Source organism: Odocoileus virginianus, chromosome 6 (genome assembly GCF_023699985.2).
Source record: "Odocoileus virginianus isolate 20LAN1187 ecotype Illinois chromosome 6, Ovbor_1.2, whole genome shotgun sequence".
In the NCBI taxonomy this organism is placed as follows: Eukaryota; Metazoa; Chordata; class Mammalia; order Artiodactyla; family Cervidae; genus Odocoileus; species Odocoileus virginianus.
In genome coordinates, this window is record NC_069679.1 from 65,014,284 (window position 1) to 65,038,005 (window position 23,722).

The 23,722-nt window shown below is 34.4% G+C and overlaps 1 protein-coding gene across 10 annotated transcripts in view; it reads left to right on the forward strand.

The window, feature by feature from the left end:
• The window catches only part of FUT8 (fucosyltransferase 8), a 306,683-nt gene that overhangs the window by 126,260 nt on the left and 156,701 nt on the right, over nucleotides 1-23,722 (forward strand). For 9 of the 10 annotated variants that reach the window (XM_070469493.1, XM_070469495.1, XM_020872897.2 and 6 more), the window contains one exon: nucleotides 12,754-13,181. In XM_070469493.1, the coding sequence (XP_070325594.1) occupies nucleotides 12,979-13,181 (203 nt within the window). In that variant the 5' untranslated portion in view covers nucleotides 12,754-12,978. Of the gene's footprint in view, nucleotides 1-1,492; nucleotides 1,543-12,753; nucleotides 13,182-23,722 lie in introns of all 10 variants that reach the window. The other variant, XM_070469496.1, reaches the window with a different exon arrangement.

Here is a 23,722-nt window from a genome sequence, read left to right on the forward strand (position 1 = left end):
TTTATTTGAATTTGTTAGTGTTACCACTTTTTGGCAGTATTGATTTGTTTAGGGCAAAAAGAACAGATGCCAAGGCCAGTTTTCTGGATCCATTTGAATAGTATAAATTAATCGCATCAGTAAACACAACCTGGTGTGTTGAATTAAGGTGAGTGACATGCTCCTGATAGAAACCATATAAATGTGATTATGTGTTTGCACTTCATAACTAGGAAGGTTAATTTCTAAGATATTAGCTGGTTTTAGTGAATTAATAGAGTATTTTGTGCTCATGTATTCAGGATGCCTGGCATTTTAAATTCATATGTGCATATACTGTGACCTTACTGATAAGTGTACTGTGAAAGCATGATAGATAATGTGTAAGTAATGAATTTTGTAATCTTGGTAGTTGCTATATGAAAATATCCTTTTCTTTCCTTTCCTGTCACTCCCTCTTTTTCCCCTTCCAGGCTTTCCCTTCTCTCTCTTTCTGTCTTCTCTTCCTCTCTTCCCTCTCTCCCTTCATTCCACTTATCAGTTTAGTTATTTAGATTTCAGCTATCATTAAATGACCATTTTAATTTATGATTCTATTTTTACTTGCTTTTTTGTACTTCTTCATTAAATTATTAAACAAAATGTTATTACTGCTCTTTTCACATATGTGGAGAATAGACAGTAAGAAAGATTTTAGGTAAGATCTTTACTTAATTTGAAAATGAATTAAGATCAGTTGAGAAGATATTTAAGTAAATAGTTATGGACTTGTATCAATCTGGAATTGACTTGAATTATATATACATAGGGCATTTTAAATATTTGTACTTTATAATTGATAATTAGCTTTTCTCTAAAAGTTTCATTTGATTTACTTTTATCAATCTGAAGCCTTTAAAATATAACAGTTAAGCTTTTAACCTTTGCTACATTATAGTAGTCATTCTTTAAATTTGTTGAAAATGATTTTATTTTTCTTTTGAAGTTTTAGGGTTTGTTCTGTTACATTGATTTACTTTAAGAAGCACTCTGTAACAGTGATTCGCCTTTTACTCTTTCAGTTACTAAAAAAATCATTCAAAAGATGATAGCTATCTAAACCATAGTATACATTTATTATAATCTAAGGAATCATTATTATTTGAATATTTATGATCCTTTCTTGTGTATTGAGAAGAAGTTAGGTTACTAGAAAGATACAGAAAAGTTTCATTTTAGTTTGTTAGTTTTATAGTTACTTTAGTGGATTCTCATTGTTTTTGAAATGTGTAAAAATTAAAATTTTCACATTAACAATTGGATTAAAGTTGATCATATCTATAGAATAATTACTTTTGATTTCTTTCATTAAAAGTAAGTCCGTATACTGATGATTTTGCCGAGGAAAATCTCATAGAAACTCAAAATGCAAGCACATAGTTTAACCATTTACTGAATTAGCATTCTTCAGTTATTGACATTTTCAGTTATATTCACAAGACAGTTTAAATTTTGTTAAATTTTTTTCTAATAGGTTTTTCAACTCTATTGAAGCATTACTTACATCAGCAAAATGTACATACAGTAAGTGTACACTTAGATGATTTTTCTTAAATCTGTACCTTCATACAACTGTCATTCCCCTTTTTAATCAGTTGTATGCATGCTCCCTGGCAATCAGTCATCTGATTTTAGTCACTATATGTTAGTTTCTCTGTTCTAGAACTTCATAAATGTGTATTTTTGTCCCTGACATCTTTCAACAGGCATATTTTTGAGATTCATCCAAGTTGTTATGTAAATCAGTAGTTCCTGTTCGTTAGTCGCTCTGTCGTGTCCACCTGTTTGCGATCCCATAGACTATAGCCTCCCCTGTCCATGGAATTCTCCAGGCAAGAATACTGAGTGAGCAGCGATTCCCTTCTCTAGGGAATCTTTCCAACCCAGGAATTGAATCCACGTCTCCTGCATTGCAGGCAGATTCTTCACCATCTGAGCTACCAGGGAAGCTAGTTCCTGTTTACTGCAGAATAATATTCCATTTATATGAACCTATTACCTGTTGATTAGACACTTGGATTTTTTCAGAGTTTGATTCATTGATAAAGTGGATGTGATGTCTTCTATAAATATTTGATGGAATTCACACATAAAGCCATGTGAACTTAGAGTTTTGTTTCTGGGAAGGTTTACTAATATACATTCATTATCTTTAATAGATATAAGGCTTATGCCTATTCAGGTTATCTATTCTTTCTTGAATAGCAGTTGGCATTGGCAGTTTGTTCATTTTAAGAATTTTATCCATTTCGGGTCTGGTTTCATATATATATTGACCCAAAGTTGTTCATAATATTTCATTATGATCCTTTTGTAGAATCTGTAATGATGCTTCCCTTTTCATCCCTTATGTTGGCAATTTATGTCTTCTTTTTTTCCTAGATTAGTTCATCTAGAATATTATTAATTTTATTGATCTTTTCAAGGAACTAGTTTTTAGTTTCGTCAGTTTTTTCTTGTATTATTTATCTGTTTTATATTTTATTGATAAAGTTTACATCGTAAAGCTTTATTGTTGTTCAGTCATGAAGTCGTGTCTAACTCTTTGCTACTCCATGGACTGCAGCACGCCAGGCCTCCCTGTCCATCACCAACTCCTGGAGTTTACCCAAACTCATGTCCATTGAGTCGGTGATGCCATCCAACCATCTCATCCTCTGTCACCCCCTTCTCCTCCTGCCCTCAATCTTTCCCAGCATCAAGGTCTTTTCCAGTGAATCAACTCTTTGCATTCGGTGCCAAAGTATTGGAGCTTCAGCTTCAGCCATCTGTCCTCTCAATGAATATTCAGGGTTGATTTACTTTAGGATTAACTGGTTTTATCTTGTAGTCCAAGAGACTCTCAAGAGTCTTCTCCAGCACCACAGTTTGAAAGCATCAATTCTTGGGCTCTCACCCTTCTTTATGGTCCAGATCTCACATCTGTATGTGGCTACTGGAAAAACCATAGCTTTGACTAGACTGACTTTTGTTGGGAAAGTGATGACTCTGCTTTTTAATATGCAGTCTATGTTTGTTATAGTTTTTCTCCAGGGAGCAGATGTCTTAATTTCATGGCTGCAGTCTCTATCTGCAGTGATTTTGGAGCCCAAGAAAATAAAGTCTCCTACTGTTTCCATTTTTTCCCCATCTCTTTGCCATGAAGTGATGGAACCAGATGCCATGATCTTAAGGTTTTTTTAATGTTGAGTTTTAAGCCAGCTTTTTCACTTTCCTCTTTCACTTTCATCAAGAGACTCTTTAGTTCCTCTTCACTTTCTGCCGTAATGGTGGTGTCATCTGCATGTCTCAGGTTACTGATATTTCTTCAGGCAATCTTGATTCCAGCTGTCCTTCATCCAGTCCTACCTTTCTCATGATGTACTCTGCATATAAGTTAAATAAGCAGGGTGAAGCTTTTACCTATTCCACCAAACTTTCAAATGCTTGCCTACTTCTTGAAGTATAATGTAGACTTTAAAACTATATTGTTTTTTCTGCTCATCATACATACATCTTATGACTTTGTTGTAAACCTTATAATATTTGTCATTTTAGTTTTAAAGAATCAAATTTGTTTTACTTTTGAATCAAATTTATTTTAAAAGAGATTAAAAATGAGAAAAAATTTCATTTATACTTACTCATACACTTATTCATTGTTTACATTCAAATTTCCATCCACAATCATTTTTTTTCAGTCAGAAAAGCACCCTTTTAAGTATATCTTGTAGTGTGTATCTGTTGGTAACAAGTTCTTTCAGCTTTTGTTTCCATAAAATGTATTTATTTTGCTTTTATCTTTTAAAAACTTTTTATTTTAGAATTACAGAAAATTTGCAAGGAAAGAGTATTCATACACATTTTGTCAAGGTTAGCCTGATGTTAGCATCTTACATAGTCATAGTGCATTTATGAAAAATGATGAATTAACAAGGTGCAATATTATTTGCTAGACTACACACTGTATTTGAATTTTACCAGTTTCTCCACGATGTCCCTTTTCTCTTCCAAGATCTAATCCTTGATATCATATCTCCTTAGACTTCTCTAATCTGTGACAGTTTCTTAGTTGTTTCATTTTTTTTTTTTATGACCTTGATAATTTTGAAGAGTATGTTAGGGTCAGGTATTAATATTTGATTGGATGTCTCTCAGTTTGGGGTTTTTTGGTATTTTTCCCATTTTTAGGCTGAAATTTGGGTTTGGGGGTTGAATATCTTCAGTACCAATTAGAGTTGTTTCATCACTGTAAAAAATTTCCCTAAAACCCCTTGGTAATCAGCCCTTATTTACACCTTCTGTCCTTGGCAACAGCTAATCTAGTGTTCACTCTGTAGTTTTCTTTTTTCTGTAATATCAGATAAATGAATCATACAATATGTGTCTTTTAGTTCTATCTTCCTTCACCTAGCAAAATGTCTTTTTAAGATTCACCCATTTTGTTAAGTGGGCCAATAGTTTGTTCCTTTAATGCTGAGTAGTAGCCCTTTGTTTTTGATAGATTATCATTTGTTTTGATAAATGAATATTCTCATTCACTTATTGAATGCCATGGTGATTTTCTCTCCAGTTTTTGTCTGTTTAGATATGAAGCTACTATAAACATTTATGTATCAGTTTTTGTGGGAACATGAGCTTTCATTTTTCTTGAGGTGATGCCTAGATGGGAGTGGGAATCCTGGATAAGTCTATTTTTAACTTTGAAACATTAAACTTCTTAAAGCAAACATAGGAGAAAATATATTGACCTTGGATTTGGCATTGAAGTTTTAGATATAATATCTAAACCACAGTCTATTAAAAATTATATTCAATCAAAAGATTAAATTTTTGCTGCATGCAGGACACTGTTAAAATGCAAAGACAAGTTACAGACTGGTGGAAAACAATTGAAAAGTTACATATCTGATTATAGACATGTATCAAGAATATATAAAGAACTCTTAAATCTCAGATGTAAATGATCTAATACATAAATGGACAAAACATCTCAATGGACATTTCACCAAAGAAGCTATATGGATGGAAAATAGGCAGAGGAATAGATGATCACATGCTTAGAGAAATTGAATGCAAATGAAATCTACATTGAGATACCACTACACATCTATCAGAATTGCTTTTAAAAATTGAAAATACCAAATGCTGGATAAATTGCAGAGTACCGGAACACTTATTTTTTGCTGGTAACAATTTAGGATGTAAATTAAGGATGAAGAAGTTGCTTTGGAATACAATTTGGCATTTTCTTATAAATGCACATTTTTCATATGACCCAGCAATCTCAATCCTAGGTATTTACCCAAGTTAAATAAAAGATTACAAAAACTTGCTCTTGTGTTTGAAGGTATTGTCAGTGGATAGCAAAGGGTAATTTTGCCGTTTCTTTTTATTTCAGCACTTTTAAAAGATATTGTTCCGTTGCCCACTAGCTTGTATTTTTTTCTGATAAGAAGCCCCCTGAAGTTCTCTTTGTAGCACCTTTGTATTTTCCCCGTGTGACTAATCTTCTCCAAATCATGGTTTTATTTGTATTTAAAAATACATTGGAAATTCTGCTTATGCCCATGACTAAGCTAGTTTTCAACATGTTAGTTACTTCAAGTTTGCTGATAGGTTTTGTTTTGAGAAGTCCTTTTTCGAACTGAATGCCAAAATCTGGGGAATGCCTGTACATTTCCAACTGGCCCCAGAGCGATTAATGTAAATTGTTTTCTTGCTAATGATGATGAGGGACTTTAAAGTTTTAGCACCTGACCAGATTTTAGTTCACGATGATAGTTACTTTAAGATGACATGACTGTGCTGAAAGCTGTTAAACACTGTAGTATCTGAAGATAAGTGCTGTTAACAGTGGCTGCTTGAAAAATTTACTTTTTTTTAAAGTCAAACTTTCCAGTTTTTTTCTTTCTGTATAATTTTCTCTTTGAGTAATTTTTAAAAAAATTGACGTATAATGTTGTATTAGTTTTAGGTATACAATATAATGATTTGATGCATGTATATTGTGAAATGATTACTGTATGAAATCTGGTTAACATCTGTCACCATATATAGTTACAGTATTTTTCTTGTAATGAAGATATTTTCTGTCTGTCTTCAAATTCACTTAACTTTTCATCTGCAGTATCTCATATGCTCTTAATCATTACCAGAGAATTTTTTTAAATTTCTAGATTTAAAAAAAGATTATAGATGTTGCCTTTTTGTTAGTTCTTATTTCTTTTATCAATGTATTCATTTTCTAAAATTTAAATCCTAGCATATATTTTTAGTAATAATTTTAGCGTCCTTATCTGCTGTTACCATCACTTCGTCTTCTGGGTCTGTTTTAAATTGACTGATTTTCTTCTTGGTTGTGGGCCACATTTTCCTTCTTTTTGGCCTCACAGAAAAAAATATATGTTTCTGGAAAAGTAATTCATAATTTCTTCAACCATGTTTCTATTGATGAGCAATCATGTTATTTCCAGTTTAAAATTGTTCCCTTCTGCTGTGTTTTGCTCACGTTAAAATGCATCTTAGTATAAATTTCTGCTAGTGGAGTTTCTCATCAAAGGACACGTTTATGCAAATATTTGACGTATTATGCCATATTGCCCTTTGCATAGGGTGTACATATTTTATATTAGTTAAATAAGTCCTGAATTATTTTTAAGCTTAGAAGAAAATCCTCTAATGAAGATGATTCATGGCAGAACACGCCAGGCTCCTGGAGATTTGGTTCTGTAGCACGCTGTCACAGATTCATCTTTTGACCTTAACCTTAGTAAAGCCACTTGAATATAACTCTTGGAAACTTTCACATAGTCAGATACCAATAGAAGTAGCTGTTGTGGTTGTTTTCTTATATTGAATATGCGTGTGTGCTAAGTTGCTTCAGTCGTGTCCGACTCTTTGCAATCCTGTGGACTGTAGCCCGCCAAACTCCTCTGTCAATGGGATTCTCCAGACAAGAATACTGGAGTGGGTTGCTATTTCCTTCTCCAGATACGCTGAGTATAAGAAAAGTTAATTTGATAGTGTTGTAATAGTACTACATTTTGTTGTTGTTCCTTCTAATGGAATGGTTACACTATTTTTAAGAAATTAATTAGGTGGTATTGTTTATATTCAGTTTTTAGTGAATTAGAATGTTAATTGCTGCAAGAAGAGACTTTTGGGGGGACTTGTTTTAGTGACATTACTGCCCTTGTGATTCGCATTCACTAGAATATTATCCTCGAGGGTAGAGATTTTTTTGTCTGTCTTGTTATTGCAGAAACTTAAAACTCCTAAGGTAGTGAATTACTGCTGCCTTATTTTTGGTTTGGGGCTTGAAGTGCTGGAGTGTTTGCTCTTTTTTCTAGTCACCGCTGTAGCCTGTAACAGCTTTTTGAATACCTGCATCACAGGTGATCTCTCTCCATGTTTTTTGTAATTTTTGGTTAGGTGCTGGATAGTGTGAACTTTTTATCTTTAAGTGTCTGTATTTTATTGTATTTCTTTAAAGAACATTGAATTTATTTTTATAGTCGTTTATTTCCTTTTGGATCACTTTGAGCTTGCTTTTACAGCTTGTTTTTAAGTTTTATTGTGAATCTTGTTAGCATAGCCTTTGTTCTGTGGTTGGAATCATTAGACTTGTCTCATGAGCAGATCTGGGCTACAGCCCTTGAGCTAAGAATGGACTTTACATTTTTAAACAGTTGTAAAGAAACGAGAATAAAAGGTAAGAATATGTGGTAGAGACTGTATGTGTCCCACATAGTCTGAGATATTTACTGTCTTGCCCTTTACAGAAAACATTTTCTGATCTTTGATCTAAGACTTGCTTAACCCTAACTTATAAAATGTTTTATTTCTTGGCTTTCTACTGAATAGCCCAGGTTTTCTGTGATATTTTCATTCTGTTTGGTTGGAAGTCATATGTTTCCCCTTTGTAAAATCTCTGAAAAATGTACAGCTTTCAGCTACATTTAATTTTTCTTTCCTTGGTATTCTTTGCAAGTCTTATGAGGCCTGACTATGCATGCAGATCTTAGTGTCTGGCCGGATACTCTAAGGATCACCTCTGCACATTTCTGGAGCCTTTTCTCTGGGTAGCTGTCTTCACTTTGGTACACTGGCTTGCAGATTCCAGCCACCTTACATTCCCTTAACTTTTTTATTTATTTTAAAATAAGATGTTTTAATACAATATATTTTTTAACCAAAGTTAAGTTTTAAAAAAATGAGTTGACCATGTATTTCTGAGTTTATTTCTGGACTCTCTATTTTATCCCATTAGTGTCTGTTTTCATGCTGGTATCATACTGTTTTTGTTTTAACTTTTTATTTTATGTATGGCTGAGTCACTCTGTTGTGCACCTGAAACTATTAAAACATTGTTAATTGGCTATACTCTCTAAACTTTTTTCTGTTTCTTATCTTCTCACCTCAAGAAGATAGCTGTGCTTTGCTTGAATTATCCATTTTTGTCCTGGTGTTCAATAAAGTTTAGTTAGAAACCTGCAGTGAACATAGGGCTTAACATTTGGTTGTTGACCTTCTCTCAGGCGTTACAGTCTTGTCTGACCTTTGCCCAATGTCTGAAAACTGTTTTCCTAAATTTTTTTCTTTTTCTTTTCGTTTTCTAGTTGTTTATATGTGGGGACAAATCTATATTCTTTCATGGTTAGAAGTGGAAGTCTGTTTCAATTCAGTTCAGTTGCTTAGTCGTGTCCGACTCTTTGTGACCCCATGGACCGCAGCATGCCAAGCCTCCCTGTCCATCACCAACTCCCAGAGCTTACTCAAACTCATGTCCATTGAGTTGGTGTTGCCATCCAACTGTCTTATCCTCTGTCATCCCCTTCTCCTCTCGCCTTCAATCTGTCCCAGCATCAGGGTCTTTTTCAATGAATCAGTTCTTCCCATCAGGTGGCCAAAATAATGGAGTTTCAGTTTCAGCATCAGTTCTTCCAATGAACACCCAGGACTGATCTTCTTTAGGATGGACTGGTTGGATCTCCTTGCAATCCAAGGGACTCTCAAGAGTCTTCTCCAACACCACAGTTCAAAAGCATCAATTCTCCGGTGCTCCACTTTCTTTGTAGTCCAACTCTCACATCCAGACTTGACTACGGGAACAACCATAGCTTTGACTAGATGGACCTTTGTTGGCATAGGAATGTCTCTGCTTTTTAATGTGCTGTCTAGGTTGGTCATAACTTTTCTTCCAAGGAGCAAGTGTCTTTTAAGAAGTCTGTTTAGTAAACATTGATAGAAATGCTTTTAGACTTTTGATATATTATAAACTAATAATTATACTTTTGTCAAATATCTTATCTGTTGTAAACTGAATTTAATTTTTATAGTATTTGCAAGAGTTATTAGCAGGATATTAAGAAAACTGTGATTAAGATTCAGTTCTGTCCTGCATCTTGGATGCCTACTCTGTGTCTCAGACTTTGTACATCTTGCTGGGGACAGAAAAAGCAACATGTGAATTGAAGGCCAGGTACTCAGTCTGGCAGGGAGAGTAGACCTATGTATTGTCTATTGCTGCGTGACAGATTACCCTAAGACTAAGTGGCTTAAAAAACTTAATCTCTTGGCCAGGAATCTGGCCATGGCTTTAGCTGGATCTTCTGGCTCAGGATCTTTCAAAAACCTGAAATTAAAATGTCAATCAAGCTTCAGTGGTATCAAGGCTTGACTGGTGGAGGATCCATTTCCAAGTTCACTCACATGGTTGTTGGCAGGAATGAGTTCCTTTCCACATGGGCAGCTCACAGTGTGGTAGCTTTATCTCTTATAACCTTATCTCAGAAGTGAAATTCAGTCATTTTCTCTGTATTCCATTTAAGAACTAAGTCTTTAGGTCCTGCCCACACTCAGAAAAGGAGATTACACAAAGATATGGTTATAGGACAGGAGGATCGTTAATAGCCATTTTAGACATTGCCTTAATAACACATGGTATATAAATTGCATAAAATATTGTAATTGTGTCTATAAAAGATGTTTTATTTTATAAAGGAATAAAGTTTCAGAAGGAAGCCTGACACATTTTGATCCATTTACTATTTTGCAGGTGAAGGGTAGTATGTGAATCTCAAACAGAAATGAATTCATAAATACTTGACAAGAAAACAACCCACTCAAAGAAGAAATCTCAGCAAATACTTTTTATAAATTTTATTCAGAAATTAGCTTATGTAGTTAATGTTGAAATATTTTTGCTAATAAATTTGAAATATTTTCACTAATAAATTCATCCACAAATAAACTGAGTGGCTTTCATATGAAAGGTTGTACATACTTCCTTCAGCTATCCCATTGTCTTTGCAGAGTGAATCTTCTAGATGAGGAAAATTAAGACATAGAGAATTATTTTTAATGGCTGAAAGGTAGCCATAAGATTGCTGATCTTATTGACTTTTTAGACCAGTTTATTTTAATACTTAAGGGGTGTCTTGTAAAGTATATGTTAATAATAATAAACCCTAAAGTTGTTGAATGATTTTATTTTCCTTATAATGGCACTGTCCTCTGCATTCTACATTCGTATTTGCTTTCTAGAGCATAAAATGCAGTTGAGGTTGATGTGCTCAGATTTTGTATTATGTATCATAGAGGCACATGCCATTATGACATCTTCACTCACTCATTCATTTATTTATTAAAAAATATTTGTAACTAAGTTTTAAATACTGTACTTTGGATATGTCAGTGAACATGAATAAAAATCATTAAGTTAACATTTTGGTTGGTATGGTTCAAAAATAAACAATAAACATGATAGGTAAGTAAGCACACATTCATTATAGATAAGAAAAAAGTTATATATGTGCTCTTTTAAACCATACTAAGGAAAATTACATAGAAAACTACTTGGTTTCAGCTTATTTTTGTTGATCACTTTTTACAATATTGGTTAAAACAACAAACTTTGGGGAAATATTCTCTAAAGACAGAATTAAAATCATGTTATTAATTAAGAAATGACCATGTTTTGCTCCTACAATAATTTCTTGCTTTTCATATGCAATATCAACATTACTGTAAAGTGCAGTAATTTAATGGGCTTCCAAGGTGGCTTAGCAGTAAAGAATCTGCTTGCCGATGCAGGAGGTGCCGCAGACGCAGATTCGGTCCTTGGGTTAGAAATATTCGCTGGAGGAGGAAATGGCAAACCACTCCAGTATTCTTGCCTGGAAAATTCCATGGATAGAGGAGCCTGGCGGGCTACAGTCCACGGGGTCACAAAGAGTCGGACACAACTGAGCAACTGAGCACAGTTTCTCCTCTTCCACGTAGTAGTTTAATATCTTAAATATTTTCGATGGCATATAAAATCCCAAAGCACTTGGTATGACAAAATTTATGTTTCCATAAACTTGTTACTGTTCAAATTATTTTATACTTTTGCTGGCTTTTAATATTTATGATAATTGTTATAATTTTAAGTAAAATGTTACAGCACATCTTTTATTATTTGTTATTGAGGTGATTCTTGTTTAGAAAACTCTGTACTTTTGTTTATCACATTTGTCTTTCTAGGTTAGCTTTTTCTATGAAGGGGAAGATTTAACACTTTTAATGTCTTATTGGTCTAGCTTAGTATTGAGTAGAATGTATTATAGGTTCAACATATGGTAATACGGCATTTTACAGTGGTGCATGTATTGTCAGACAGTATTATTAACACAAATGTTATTACTTCTTTTGTCAACGTACTGAATTAAATACATCCCTTAGGCCATTAGGGTGGATTTTTTAATTGAGATTTGGGGTTCAAAAGGACAAGAATCGTAGTCATATTCTTTAATTGTTGAAACCATTTCTTCAACTTTTCTGTCTAGTCTTTCTTAACTATTTAATTAATGGTTAAGCACACATCATATTGTTTTGTATATAGAAACTATTTCTTTTCTCTCTTCTCTTTTACAAGCACCTCTGTGCCTGGAAATAAGACTTTTCTTACATAGCTCTGGAATTATCAAATGGTATTAAAGTTATATCTTTGCCTACAGATTTTTTCCTTGGGGAGAAAATTGTTTTGTTTCCAAAAAATTCAAAGCTTAATGATGTAGAAGTGACAAATGAAACCAATAACCTAGCCTGAGAAAGCATATCCATTTTGTAGTGTATGATGCACAGTAACTAAAATTTAAGGGGTGTTAGACTTCTGTTGCAATTGTTGATATTTTAAAATAAATTTGAGGAAGGAATAATCTACCATAATCCATATGAATCTTTGCTTATGGTGTTTGGAGTGGTTGCCAGCTGTGTAATGGCTGTGATAACCTTTACTTAGCTAACTTACCTGTCACCTGCAGAGTGAAATGGTGTGATGACAGCTGAGCAGTGAGAAGGGGGTGCAGTTGAAATTTTGTAGAAATGAATTCCCTCATACAGAAAACATGTTTCAGTTTGAGATAATGGGAATATTAGCCCAGAATATGTAGTTGAGTACATTTTGTTTGGTTTTGAGTGGGTTTTCAAAGATAACGTCTTTTAATCTCAGTATATGTGCTATATTGCACAGTGATGTTAGAAGGAAAAGTAATAATGGGGTATGGAGCACCTTCAGTCTTAGAGCTAATTAATTTCTGTTATAGAGACTTGATTTAATATGGAGATGTAAAAGCTTTTCCTTTTTTCCTTGTTACATTATTTGCCAGCCTTTTGGCTACTTTAAACTAATATGTTTCTTTTAACTCCATGAATCTCAGCTTATGCTATTTTACACTTCCTGAATAAATACATTTCTTTCTCTTTCCACAGCATGTAGAGTCCATGAAGCACAGGAAAATAAAACTTCCTACTCATACCACCAGGAGGATCTCTTGAAAGAGTCACCATAGGACTACAGGAGAGACTAATTTGTCTGAAGCATCATGTGTTGAAGCAACAGAAGCCTACAACCTTTGCACTGGTTAGAAACGGAGTGATGATGTTTTTAATTCTTTGAGCTCCAGGACCCCAGGAGAGTGAGTTGAAACTCTGAAAATGCGGCCATGGACTGGTTCCTGGCGTTGGATCATGCTCATTCTTTTTGCCTGGGGGACCTTGCTGTTTTATATAGGTGGTCACTTGGTACGAGATAATGACCACCCTGATCATTCTAGCCGAGAACTGTCCAAGATTTTGGCAAAGCTTGAACGCTTAAAACAGCAAAATGAAGACTTGAGGCGAATGGCTGAATCTCTCCGGTAGGTTCTAAGAAACTGAGGGAAGAATGGTGAAATATTGTACTTTGTTTTTAGGTGCAGGGCTTCAGTCAGCTATTAAAAAAACTTAATGATTTCTATAAACTGCTATTTTTGCAAAAATTTTAATATCTTAGTAAGGTACTTTTTTTTTTACTGCTTCTCTATGTAGTTAACATAGAGAGTTACTCTTGTAGATCTTGTTTTACATATGAATTTTAGTATAGAAAAACTGTGCTATTCAATTTATATACTTATATTTTGTTTCAAATTATCTTCAGCATTTTGATAATTTTAATAAATTAAACTTTGTATGATTTGAATTAGTCCATATTAAAATTTTCATCATGGGGTATAGTAAACACGTTATAATAATTGAGAGACTAAGTTAATCTAACTGTAACTTAAGAAATGAAAAAAATTCATTCTTAAAACAGCTGTATCTGGAATCTATAGATTTATTCTAATTGCTACTTCTAGTCTATTAAAAAATGTGAAAAATATCTGTTAGAAGTCATCAACTTTTGGGAAAAACAAAGTTCTGTATTTTGGGGAGCAAGTGAACATAGTGTTAAATAGATAATCTCTATTTGTTTTCAAAGTTATTGAATTTAGAAGTTCTTTAGTATCTTCTCATTCCTTGTACTTAAATATGAGGGTGATTGTATATTTAGTGCTTGCTGTCTCTCCAGACAGCAGTTGAAGATTTGAGAAGATGAAAAAGTGAGACTCATCTACAAGTGGTAATTGACTCTAAGGGAAATAGTGTAGAGAAAAAGAATACAAAGTCATTTCTTTTTTAAGAAACAAATGAACTGAGGATTTGAAAGTGGAAGCTTCTGTTGTGCATAGAGCCTTCAGAGTAATTGGAGAAGGAGGACTGGAGAGAGTGATGCTGTGGAGGCTGAGGAGCCTTCTACATTTCTACATTCTATGAAGAAATGTAGGTGGCAGCATCATCCACCCTTGGTGCTTCCCTGTCCTCACTGCCCTTCACTCTTTATTTAGAACTCAGTTCTTCCCTTTTTGTTTAGTTTCATAACTTTTCTTCACCCTGATATTATTTTTGACCTCTTTATGTTCTTTGGAAAGCTGGGGTATGTGTTAAATGAGTTTTACAACAATGAATGAAACATCATCCCTGTCATTTGTAGGAGTAGTGCCCGTCAGCAAAGTACAAAGTAATCAGGAATTAGAAAGCGGACAGATTCCTTTTTGGAAGTTGTGTATCATTTCATTTCCTTGTTGAGAAGAGCCAGGGAGGCTCCTGGAAAAGGATGGTCTTTGAGTAGAGTCTCACTCGTCTGTTACGGGAACCAAAGATCAATAGTTAGAAGTTAGTGATAGTAGCTGTCATTTGTTGAGGGTTTGTTTCATGCCAAGTACTGTGCCAAGGACTTTATATGGATTATCTCATTGAATTCCACAACTTTTTGATGGGATGCTGGTTCTGATTTTATAACCATTTAACAGATAAGGAATCCACAGAACATTAAGTGATTTAATTTTTCCCAGGATCACAGTTTTCACAAATGATGGCACTTACTTTGAATCCTGGCAGTTTGAGTGGAAAGCCAGGGAACTGGTGAATTGTTTTGCCTCTCTGAATAGAGTGGCTTCCCTTGTGGCTCAGCTGGTGAAGAATCTGCCTGCAATGCAGGAAACCTGGGTTCGATCCCTGGGTTGGGAAGATACCCTGGGGAAGGGAACAGCTACCCATTCCAGTATTCTGGGCTGGAGAATTCCATGGACTAACTGAGTGACTTTCACTTTCATTCTTGAGTAGAAACCAGTGAGAAGTAAATGATTCAGAAATCTCAACTAAACATCTCATGTAGCAGATCAGCAAGAGTAGTTAATTTTGGAGGATCCTTGTAGTAAGATCTTATTCTACATTATAGGAATTTTGCTCCTTGAAAAAAGAGTTGCCTCTTAATTTAGGCTTATAAAAAATTGCTAACTTTCCCCCTAATTTCAACTTAAATACTGATACTTCAGTTGGCTTATTTCTAACTGCCAGGCATTAGGTTGGCCAAAAAGTTTGTTAAGGATTTTCTTTAAGATGACATGGAAAAATCCTGAATGAACTTTTTGGCCAGCCCAATATTTGTTTCTATTGCATGAAGGAACACTTGCTTTAATAGGAGTTATTCCCTCTGCAAAATAATCTTTTGTGTTTCTTAAGTCACTTTCTTTGTAGTCTTTCATGTTGCTGAAGAATTAAGTGCTCAGCTTCTCAAATGTAGAGATAACTTCTAAGAGTGTAGATATTTGATATGTCATGTTATAGCATATATACAATCTGAAAGCACAGATGAAGCAAATGACCCTGTATACACACACGCACACACAAATAATTTCAAGAAAATATGTAATTAATTAGGAAAGAAAACTTCCTCAGGCCTTTCCATCAACTTTATTGGTAGGACCGTTTGTGTTTTCTCCAAAAAGATTTTATTTTAAAGTCCCTGATATCAAAGGAAGAGCAGTAGAAGTGCTGGTGGCATTGGTTCCTTTTTCTCCCTTTATTGTAATATTTCATACTCAGCTTTCTTTGTCTTTTTTTATAAGAAAATATGTTCAGAAGGTAGACTATGTAGAATTAATTCAAATGTCTATAAAGCTAGATTATTTTTTTGAGATACAGTATGTGGATTGGAATTAGAAAGTAACCCAGAAGCCTGCATGTGTGCATGCTCAGTTGTGTCAGACTCTTTGCAACCCTATGGACTATATAGCCCACCAGGCTCCTTTGTCCATGGGATTATTCCTGCAAGAATACTGGAATAGGTTACCATTTCCTCCTCCAGGGGATCTTCCTGACCCAGGTATCAAATCTGCATCTCCTGTGTCTCCTGCATTGGCAGGTGGATTCTTTACCACTGGAACCACCTAATTCAGTTGTCTTGTAAAGTTAGATTATTTCTTTGAGATATGGTATATGGCTTGAAATTGGAAAGTAAGTCGGAAGTCTGAAACTGCAATTTTTAAGCGTTCAGGACAGTCATTTTTTAAAAGTGGTTACCCAACCCTCTAGCTTGTGTTTGCTAATCTTGTTGATAGGACTACAAACATAGGAAAATAATTTGCAGATCATCACTCTGAGGGATACGAATGTTTTAGATCAACGCGGGGAGGTTGCTGTATGTTGTTTTTCAGTCGCTAAGTCTTATCTGACTCTTTGCAATACCATGGACTGCAGCATGCCAGGCTCTTCTGTCTTCCACTGTCTCTCAGAGTTTGCTCAAATTCATGTCCATTTAATCAGTAATGCTGTCCAACCATCTCATTTTCTGCCACCTGCTTCTCCTGTTGCCTTCAGTCTTTCTCAGCATCAGGGTCTTTTTCAATGAGTTGGTTCTTCGAATCAGGTAGCCAAAGTATTAAAACTTCATGTTCAGCATCAGTCCTTCCAATGGATATTCAGGGTTTATTTCCTTTAGGATTGACTGATTTTGATCCTCTTGTAGTCCAAGGGACTCTCAAGAGTCTTCTCCAATACTGCAGTTCAAAAGCATCATGCTGTGTGTATCTCTGTGTGTGTCTATATGTATATTTAATTCTGAATTGTTGATGAATAATTTCTATATGGTAAAATTCATTCCTTTTAGCATAAATGTCTATGAATTTTGATAAATCCTTACAGTCATGTAACCAGCACCACAGTCAAATTATAGAAGAATTCTGTTTCACTCCAGGATTCTGTTGTTCCCTTTTGTAGTTAAAATTATATTCTACCTTCTGTCCCTGGCATCTACTGATCTATTTTCTATTCTGTGTTTCTTTTCTGTTCCAAAATGTCATATAACTAGAATCATGCAATAGATAGCCTTTAAGTCTTTTTTTTTTCTTTAATTTAACATGATATATTTGAGATTCATCAGTGCTACTTTGTGTATTGGTAGTTCATTTTTGAGCAGTATTTCATAGTGTGTTTGTGTCAATGTTGTTGTCTTTAAATGCATTCACCAGTTGAAAGATGTTAATATTTCCATTGGGAGGGGGGCTATTATGAACGAGTTTCTGTGTGTGAGTTTTTATTTCCCTTGGGTAAATACCTAGGAGTGGAATTGCTGGGTCATGTGTAAGTGCATTTTAACTTTATATAAGAGGCTACCCAGATGTTTTCCAGAGTACTTGAACTATTTTCCATTTCCACCAGCAGTGCTTGAGAGTTACAGCTCTCACCTTTGCTAGCACATGCTGTTGCTAGGTGTTTTTACTTTAGCTGTTTTAATAGATCTGTAGTGTCATCTAATTATAGTTTCAGTTTGCATTTCTGTAATGATTAATGATGGTGAGCATTTTTTTATGTGCTTATTTGCTATTCATATATGTGCTTTGGTGAAGTATCTACTCAGATTTGTTGCTTCTTTACAAATTGAGTTATTTGTTTTCTTATTGAATTATTTTTAAAAACTGGGGTTTCATATATAACAAAATGTATATATATACACACACACACATAGATATAAAATAAAAACATAGTAGCATAAACCAATAAACATTTATTTACTTCTGATTATTCAATTTCAGTTGGCCTCAGCTGGACTGTTTTTCTAATTATATCTGGGGTCACTGATGTGGTTGCAGCCATCTAGTGGCTCCATTGTGATTGGGCAGTCTGATGACTTCACATATATTTGGTGATTAAGGGGCCATCAGCTTGTTCCCCTCTATCTGGCTTCTCTAGAAGGATAGCCCAGATTTCTTACCTTGCAGTGTTCTAAGAGGGCAAAAGTAGAAACTGCAAATCCTCCTGAGGCCAAGCATGAAAAGTTACACAGTATCACTACTGCCACATTCTGTTAATCTTTACAAGTCAAAGGGACTTTCCACATATAGGGAATGGAAGTAGGAACTGCAAAGAATTTGTAGCCATTTTGACCCACAGTTCTCATCTCTAGACATAACTTTGAATAGACAAGGTCATATTATAGTGGTTTTGAACAGCAAGAGTTTAGTGTAGGCTCGGTTGATAGATAATAGGAAATCATAATTGGGTATTCAGCAGAAGAGTGACACTATGAAAATGGTTGAGGAAGATTTATATTTTCAGGTGGATTTGGCCATGTACTTGACTAGAGTGAAATTAACTGGGAAATACAGTATTAATTTAGACATGAGGTGTTGCTGACCTTAATTAATGATTAAATTGCATGGCTTTGGTACCAGAAGTACATCTGCTTATTTTTCCATGTTTCCTTCATGCTTTTATTTGGGTTTCCCCAAACATCCTTTTCTTACTTGTTGATTGCCAGCATCTTGAGTATACATGTAATATCTTTCTTTAAAAGCTTAGAAGTCATCACTTTTTTAGCATGCCACCCTGCAGGAATGCCTTTTCAAATTTCATATTTGTTTTGTCTCAACTTTTACTAATGTGAAGTTGCTATCAGTTCACAGAATCTTTGCTTCTTATTCTTAGGATTTTAACCTGCCATTCTGCCTCTCAGACACCTGGAAAATTACTGAAACTTGTTCTGAAACCCCGTGAACAGTGAACCTCATTGACAGATGTCAGAACTTGACAGAACTTGTAACATTTAAGGAGTGCTTAATTGAAAACTTTCCTCTTAATTCCTTATTCTAGTTATATTTATTTGGGGGAGAATAATTTTAAAAAATTCAGTGTGGATTTGTAGCCTTTTTTTTTTTGGTCTAGGAAAGAGAAGTTTTCTTCTGGAATTTAGATATTAGCTATAAGCTAAATTTTACAGACCAATGAAGGTATAATTAACTTATGGTTATCTGTGTTTCTGAGCTACATACTAGTCTCTTCAGTTGGACTAGAGCCAAATCATGAATCTTCCAGTGGAAAAATTTGTCTGATGCAACAAAAGTATGAAACACTACCATGGGTAGGAAGGAAACTGATGCAGCTTTTCATAGGTCATACCTTACTTCGGTTTGAGAAACTGGTATTAGAAATTGAAGATGCCTTTATTCCTGTTGGTTGTTTGGAGGATTTGCTGTAGGCAACCTTCTGCATAAATGCTTGTCTCATTTGTAAAGAGTGTACTTGTGTTGAGTCGCTCAGTCGTGTACGACTCTTTGTGACCCCATAGACTGTAGCACGCCAGGCTTCCCTGTCCATCAACCATCTCCCAAAGTTTGCTCAAACTCATGTCCATTGAGTCGGTGATGCCATCCAACCACTCATCCTCTGTTGTCCCCTTCTCCTCCCACCTTCAGTCTTTCCCAGCATCAGAGTCTTTTCCAATGAGTCAGCTTTACGCATCAGGCAGCCAAAGTATTGGAGCTTCAGCCTTAGCATCAGTCCCTTCCAATGAATAAAGGGTTGATTTCCTTTAGGATTGACTGGTTTGATCTCCTTACTGTCCACAGGACTCTCAAGAGTCGTCTTCAGCACCACAGTTCCAAAGCATCAATTCTTTAGTGCTTATCCTTCCTTATGGTCCAACTTTCACACCTGTACATGACTCCTGGAAAAACCATAGATTTTACTCTATGGACCTTTGTCAGAAGGTGATGTCTGTGCTTTAGAATATGCTGTCTAGGTTTATCATAGCTTTTCTGCCAAGGATCAAGAGTCTTTTTATTAAAAGAATGTACTGCTTCTATTCTTATAGCAAGTGAATGGATGGAAGTGTATAGAGCATCTAGCTATAACCTCCCCCCACCTTTTTTTTTTAACTTTTGCTTTTACAATCCTCCATCCATTATTCCTTGTGCTATCAAGAATGTCTTACTTTTCCATATGGAAAATATTCCTTTCCTATGTTAGAGTATCTCAGTGAGATTTTTAGTCAATATTCCTAGCCTTCTCAGTCTGACAATCAGATGCTTTCTTCCTGGAATTTGTATTAACCTTTTCGTATATTGCTGTGTTAAATTTGCTAGTGGATTATTTTCTGTGTTAATAAGACATGCTTACCTGTAATATTTCCTTCTTACAGTGTCTTTTGGGTTTTAATATTAAGGTTATACAGAAAAATTTTATTCTCAGAAAGTGTTTGTATAAAATTGGAATCCATTCTATTTTATATCTTTGTTAGAATTTGACCAGTGAAGCTGTCTGGGCCTGAAGTCTTTTTTTGGGGGGGGTGGTGGGGGAGGGAGGAACATAGGTTGGTTTTCGTAGAGACAGGAGACATGTGGGAAGGCTTCAGATTTTGCATTTGTTTTGTTTTTTTTTTTCAATAGAAATTGGACCATGCATGTTTTCTATTTTTTTTAATGTCAATTTTGGTAAAATGTATTTTTCAAGAAATATGTCCATTTTATCAAGATTTTCAAATGTATTAGCATAAAGCTGTTCATAATTCCTTTTTACTTTTCTACTTTATACCTATGATATCTGTAGTACTATTTCCTTTTTCATTCTTGATTTGTTTATATTTTCTCGTTTTATCTTGCAGTTTATTGATTTTATTTATTTTTTTATTTCTCATGTTTATTTTCCCCCTATTGTATGTTTGTTTGTATTTTATTGATTTCTACTCTTAGTTTGTTAATTTCCTTCTTGTAGTATCTTTGGAGGTTTTTTCTTTTTTTTCTGTTTAAAGCTTTTTCAGAAAGAATTTTATATTATTGATTTTAAGCCTTGCTTTTTTCCTAATATATGCCTGGAGAGCTATAAATTTCACACTAAACACAGCTGTAGAGAGCACAGTTGCATCTTGCCAACTCTGTCAGTGACTTATTTTAATTGATATTCAGTCAAAAATAGTTTCAAATTTCTTTTGTGATTTTTCTTTTTAACTTGCTAGTTATTTAGGACTGTATTTTAACCCAGTGTCTGTTATAAAGTGCACATTATGTTATTATAATTTTGATTTAAATTAATCATATTCCTCTATAATTGACTACATATTTATTCTTTATAATGTTATTTATTCCTTCCTGCAGTTTATTTCTTCCATGCTGATCATTTCCCTTCAGTCTGGAGAATATCCTTTAGTATTTTTGGTAGTGCAGATTTGATGGCAATAAATGTTTTTTAATTTTCTGTTTTTGAAAACTTTTAAAACATATTCAGTGTTGAGATAATTTTTGCTTGTATAGATTTTAATTTGGCACATTAGAATCTAATTTTTTTTAGCACTTTAAGCATGTTATTCTATTGTTTTCTAACTTACATACTTTTTGTTGAGAAGTCAGCAATTTTACTTGAAGTTTATCTTTTTCTTTGGTTACTTTTGCATTTTAATTTTTGTCTTGGTGTTTTACAAGCTGACCTTGATGCCCAGAAATGACTTTGTTTTTATCTAGTTTGAAATTCACTGAGGTCAATTCTAGGATTTGATGTCATAAGTTTTAGAAAATCCTCAACTAGTACCTCTTTAAATACTGTTTCTGGACTATTCTTTCTCTTGGAACTCCACTTACATGTATTATTACATTTCCTTTTATGGTATCTCACATGCCTTTTTTGTGTCTTTCACAATCTGATTTGTGTTTGTACTTCATTTTATATGTTTTCTTTTGAACTGTCCTCCAATTTATTTAATCTGTCTTCTGCATTCATTCTGGTAAGCACACCCCATTAGTAATTTTTTATGTATTTTGATTCTAAAATATCTAGTTCATTCTTTTTTATGATTTCAGAATTTTTTGTAAATTTTCTATTTTTCATCAATTTTGTCCATGTTTTTTAAATAATTTCTTTAAGTCATTATTCTAACATAACTATTATATTGTCTGCTAATACCTGGATGATAGCTGGATCATCTTTTGTTCATCTTTTCCTATTGATTATTGGTCAGATTTTTTCCTCTTTACATGTCCAGGAATTTTTTTTTCTCTTTTTTAAGAATTCTGGGGTGGGTTGCCATTTCCCACTTCAGGGAATCTTTATTTTTGTTAGATAGTGTGACAAAATATTTGAAAATATGATGTCTAAAAGTAGTATGGAAATTATGGGAATTTCTCTCTAATATAGATATATTATTTCTGGGACTATTATTTCATCTGGTGCAATTAGGGATTGAACTGGGTCATGGCTAAATTATGGTCTTAGTAATACTTAGCCCACTTCTTTTTCTTGCCTGTTACTTAGGTGTAAATCTTCCCTGCTTTTTAATTTAGCACTTGATGGATTTCTTTCAGGACTTAAATACTGTGGGAAATTTAGTCTGCCTTTTAGATGTGTTAAGCCTTTCTCATTGGCATCTTAAGCCATGTATCATATAAATATAGCAAACACTGAAAAAAAAATACTAATTATGACTTTAAGGTAGGTCTCAAATAGGACTTTGCCTTGTAATATCCAGGACTGAGAAATTTTAGTCTGTCTTAAAATTGCTGTCTAGCATCCCATGACCATTGGTCATAGTAAACACTCTCTTCCAACAACACGAAGCAATTTTACACATGGTGGACATCACCAGAAGGTCAGTACTGAAATCAGATTGATTATATTCTTTGCAGCCGAAGATGAAGAAGCTCTTTACAGTCAGCAAAAACAAGACCTGGAAATGACTGTGGCCCAGATCATCAGCTCCTTATTGCAAAATTCAGGCTCAAATTGAAGAAAGTAGGGAAAACTACTAATCCATTCAGCTATAACCTAAATGAAATTCCTAATGATTATACAGTGGACATAACAAATGTATTCAAGGGACTAGATCTGATAGAGTGCCTGAAAAACTATGGATGGAGGTTCATAACATTGTACAGAAAGTGGTGACCAAAACGATCTCCAAGGAAAAGAAATGCAAGAAGACAAAGTGGTTGTCTTAGTAGGTCTTACAAATGGCTGAGAAAAGAAGAGAAGTGAAAGGGAAAGATATTCCCAACTGAATGCAGAGTCACAGAGAATAGCAAGGAGAGATAAGAAAGACTTCTTAAGTGACAATACAAAGAAACAGAGGAAAGCAATAGAATAGGAAAGACTAGAAATCTCTTCAAGAAAATTGGAGATACCAAGGGAACATTTCATGCAAAGATGGGCACAAAAAAGGACAGAAACAGCAAGGACCTAACAAAAGCAGAAGAGATTAAGAAGAGGTGGCAAGAATACACAGAACTATACAAAAAAGATCTTAAATGACCCAGATAACAATGATGGCATGAGTGCTCATCTAAGCCAGACATCCTGTGACGTGCAGTCAAGTGAGCCTTAAGAAGCATTATTACGAACAAAACTAGTGGAGATGATGGAATTCCAGCTGAGCTATTTCAAATCCTAAAAGATGGTGCTGTGAAAGTGCTACACTCAGTATGCCAGCAAATTGGGAAAACTCAGCAGTGTCCACAGGACTGGAAAAGATCAGTTTTCATTCCAATCCCAAAGAAAGACAATGCCAAAGAATGTTCAAATTACCATACAGCTGCACTCATTTCACATGCCAGCAAGATTATCCTCAAAATCCTTCAAGTTAGGCTTCAACAGTACATGAACTGAGAACTTCCAGATGTATAAGCTGAGTTTAGAAAAGGCAGAGGAACCAGAGATCAAATTGCCAACATCCACTGGATCATAAAAAAAGCAAGGGAATTCCAAAAGAAAATCTACTTCTGCTTCATTGACTATGATAAAGCCTTTGATTGTGTGGATCACAACGAACTGTAGAATATTC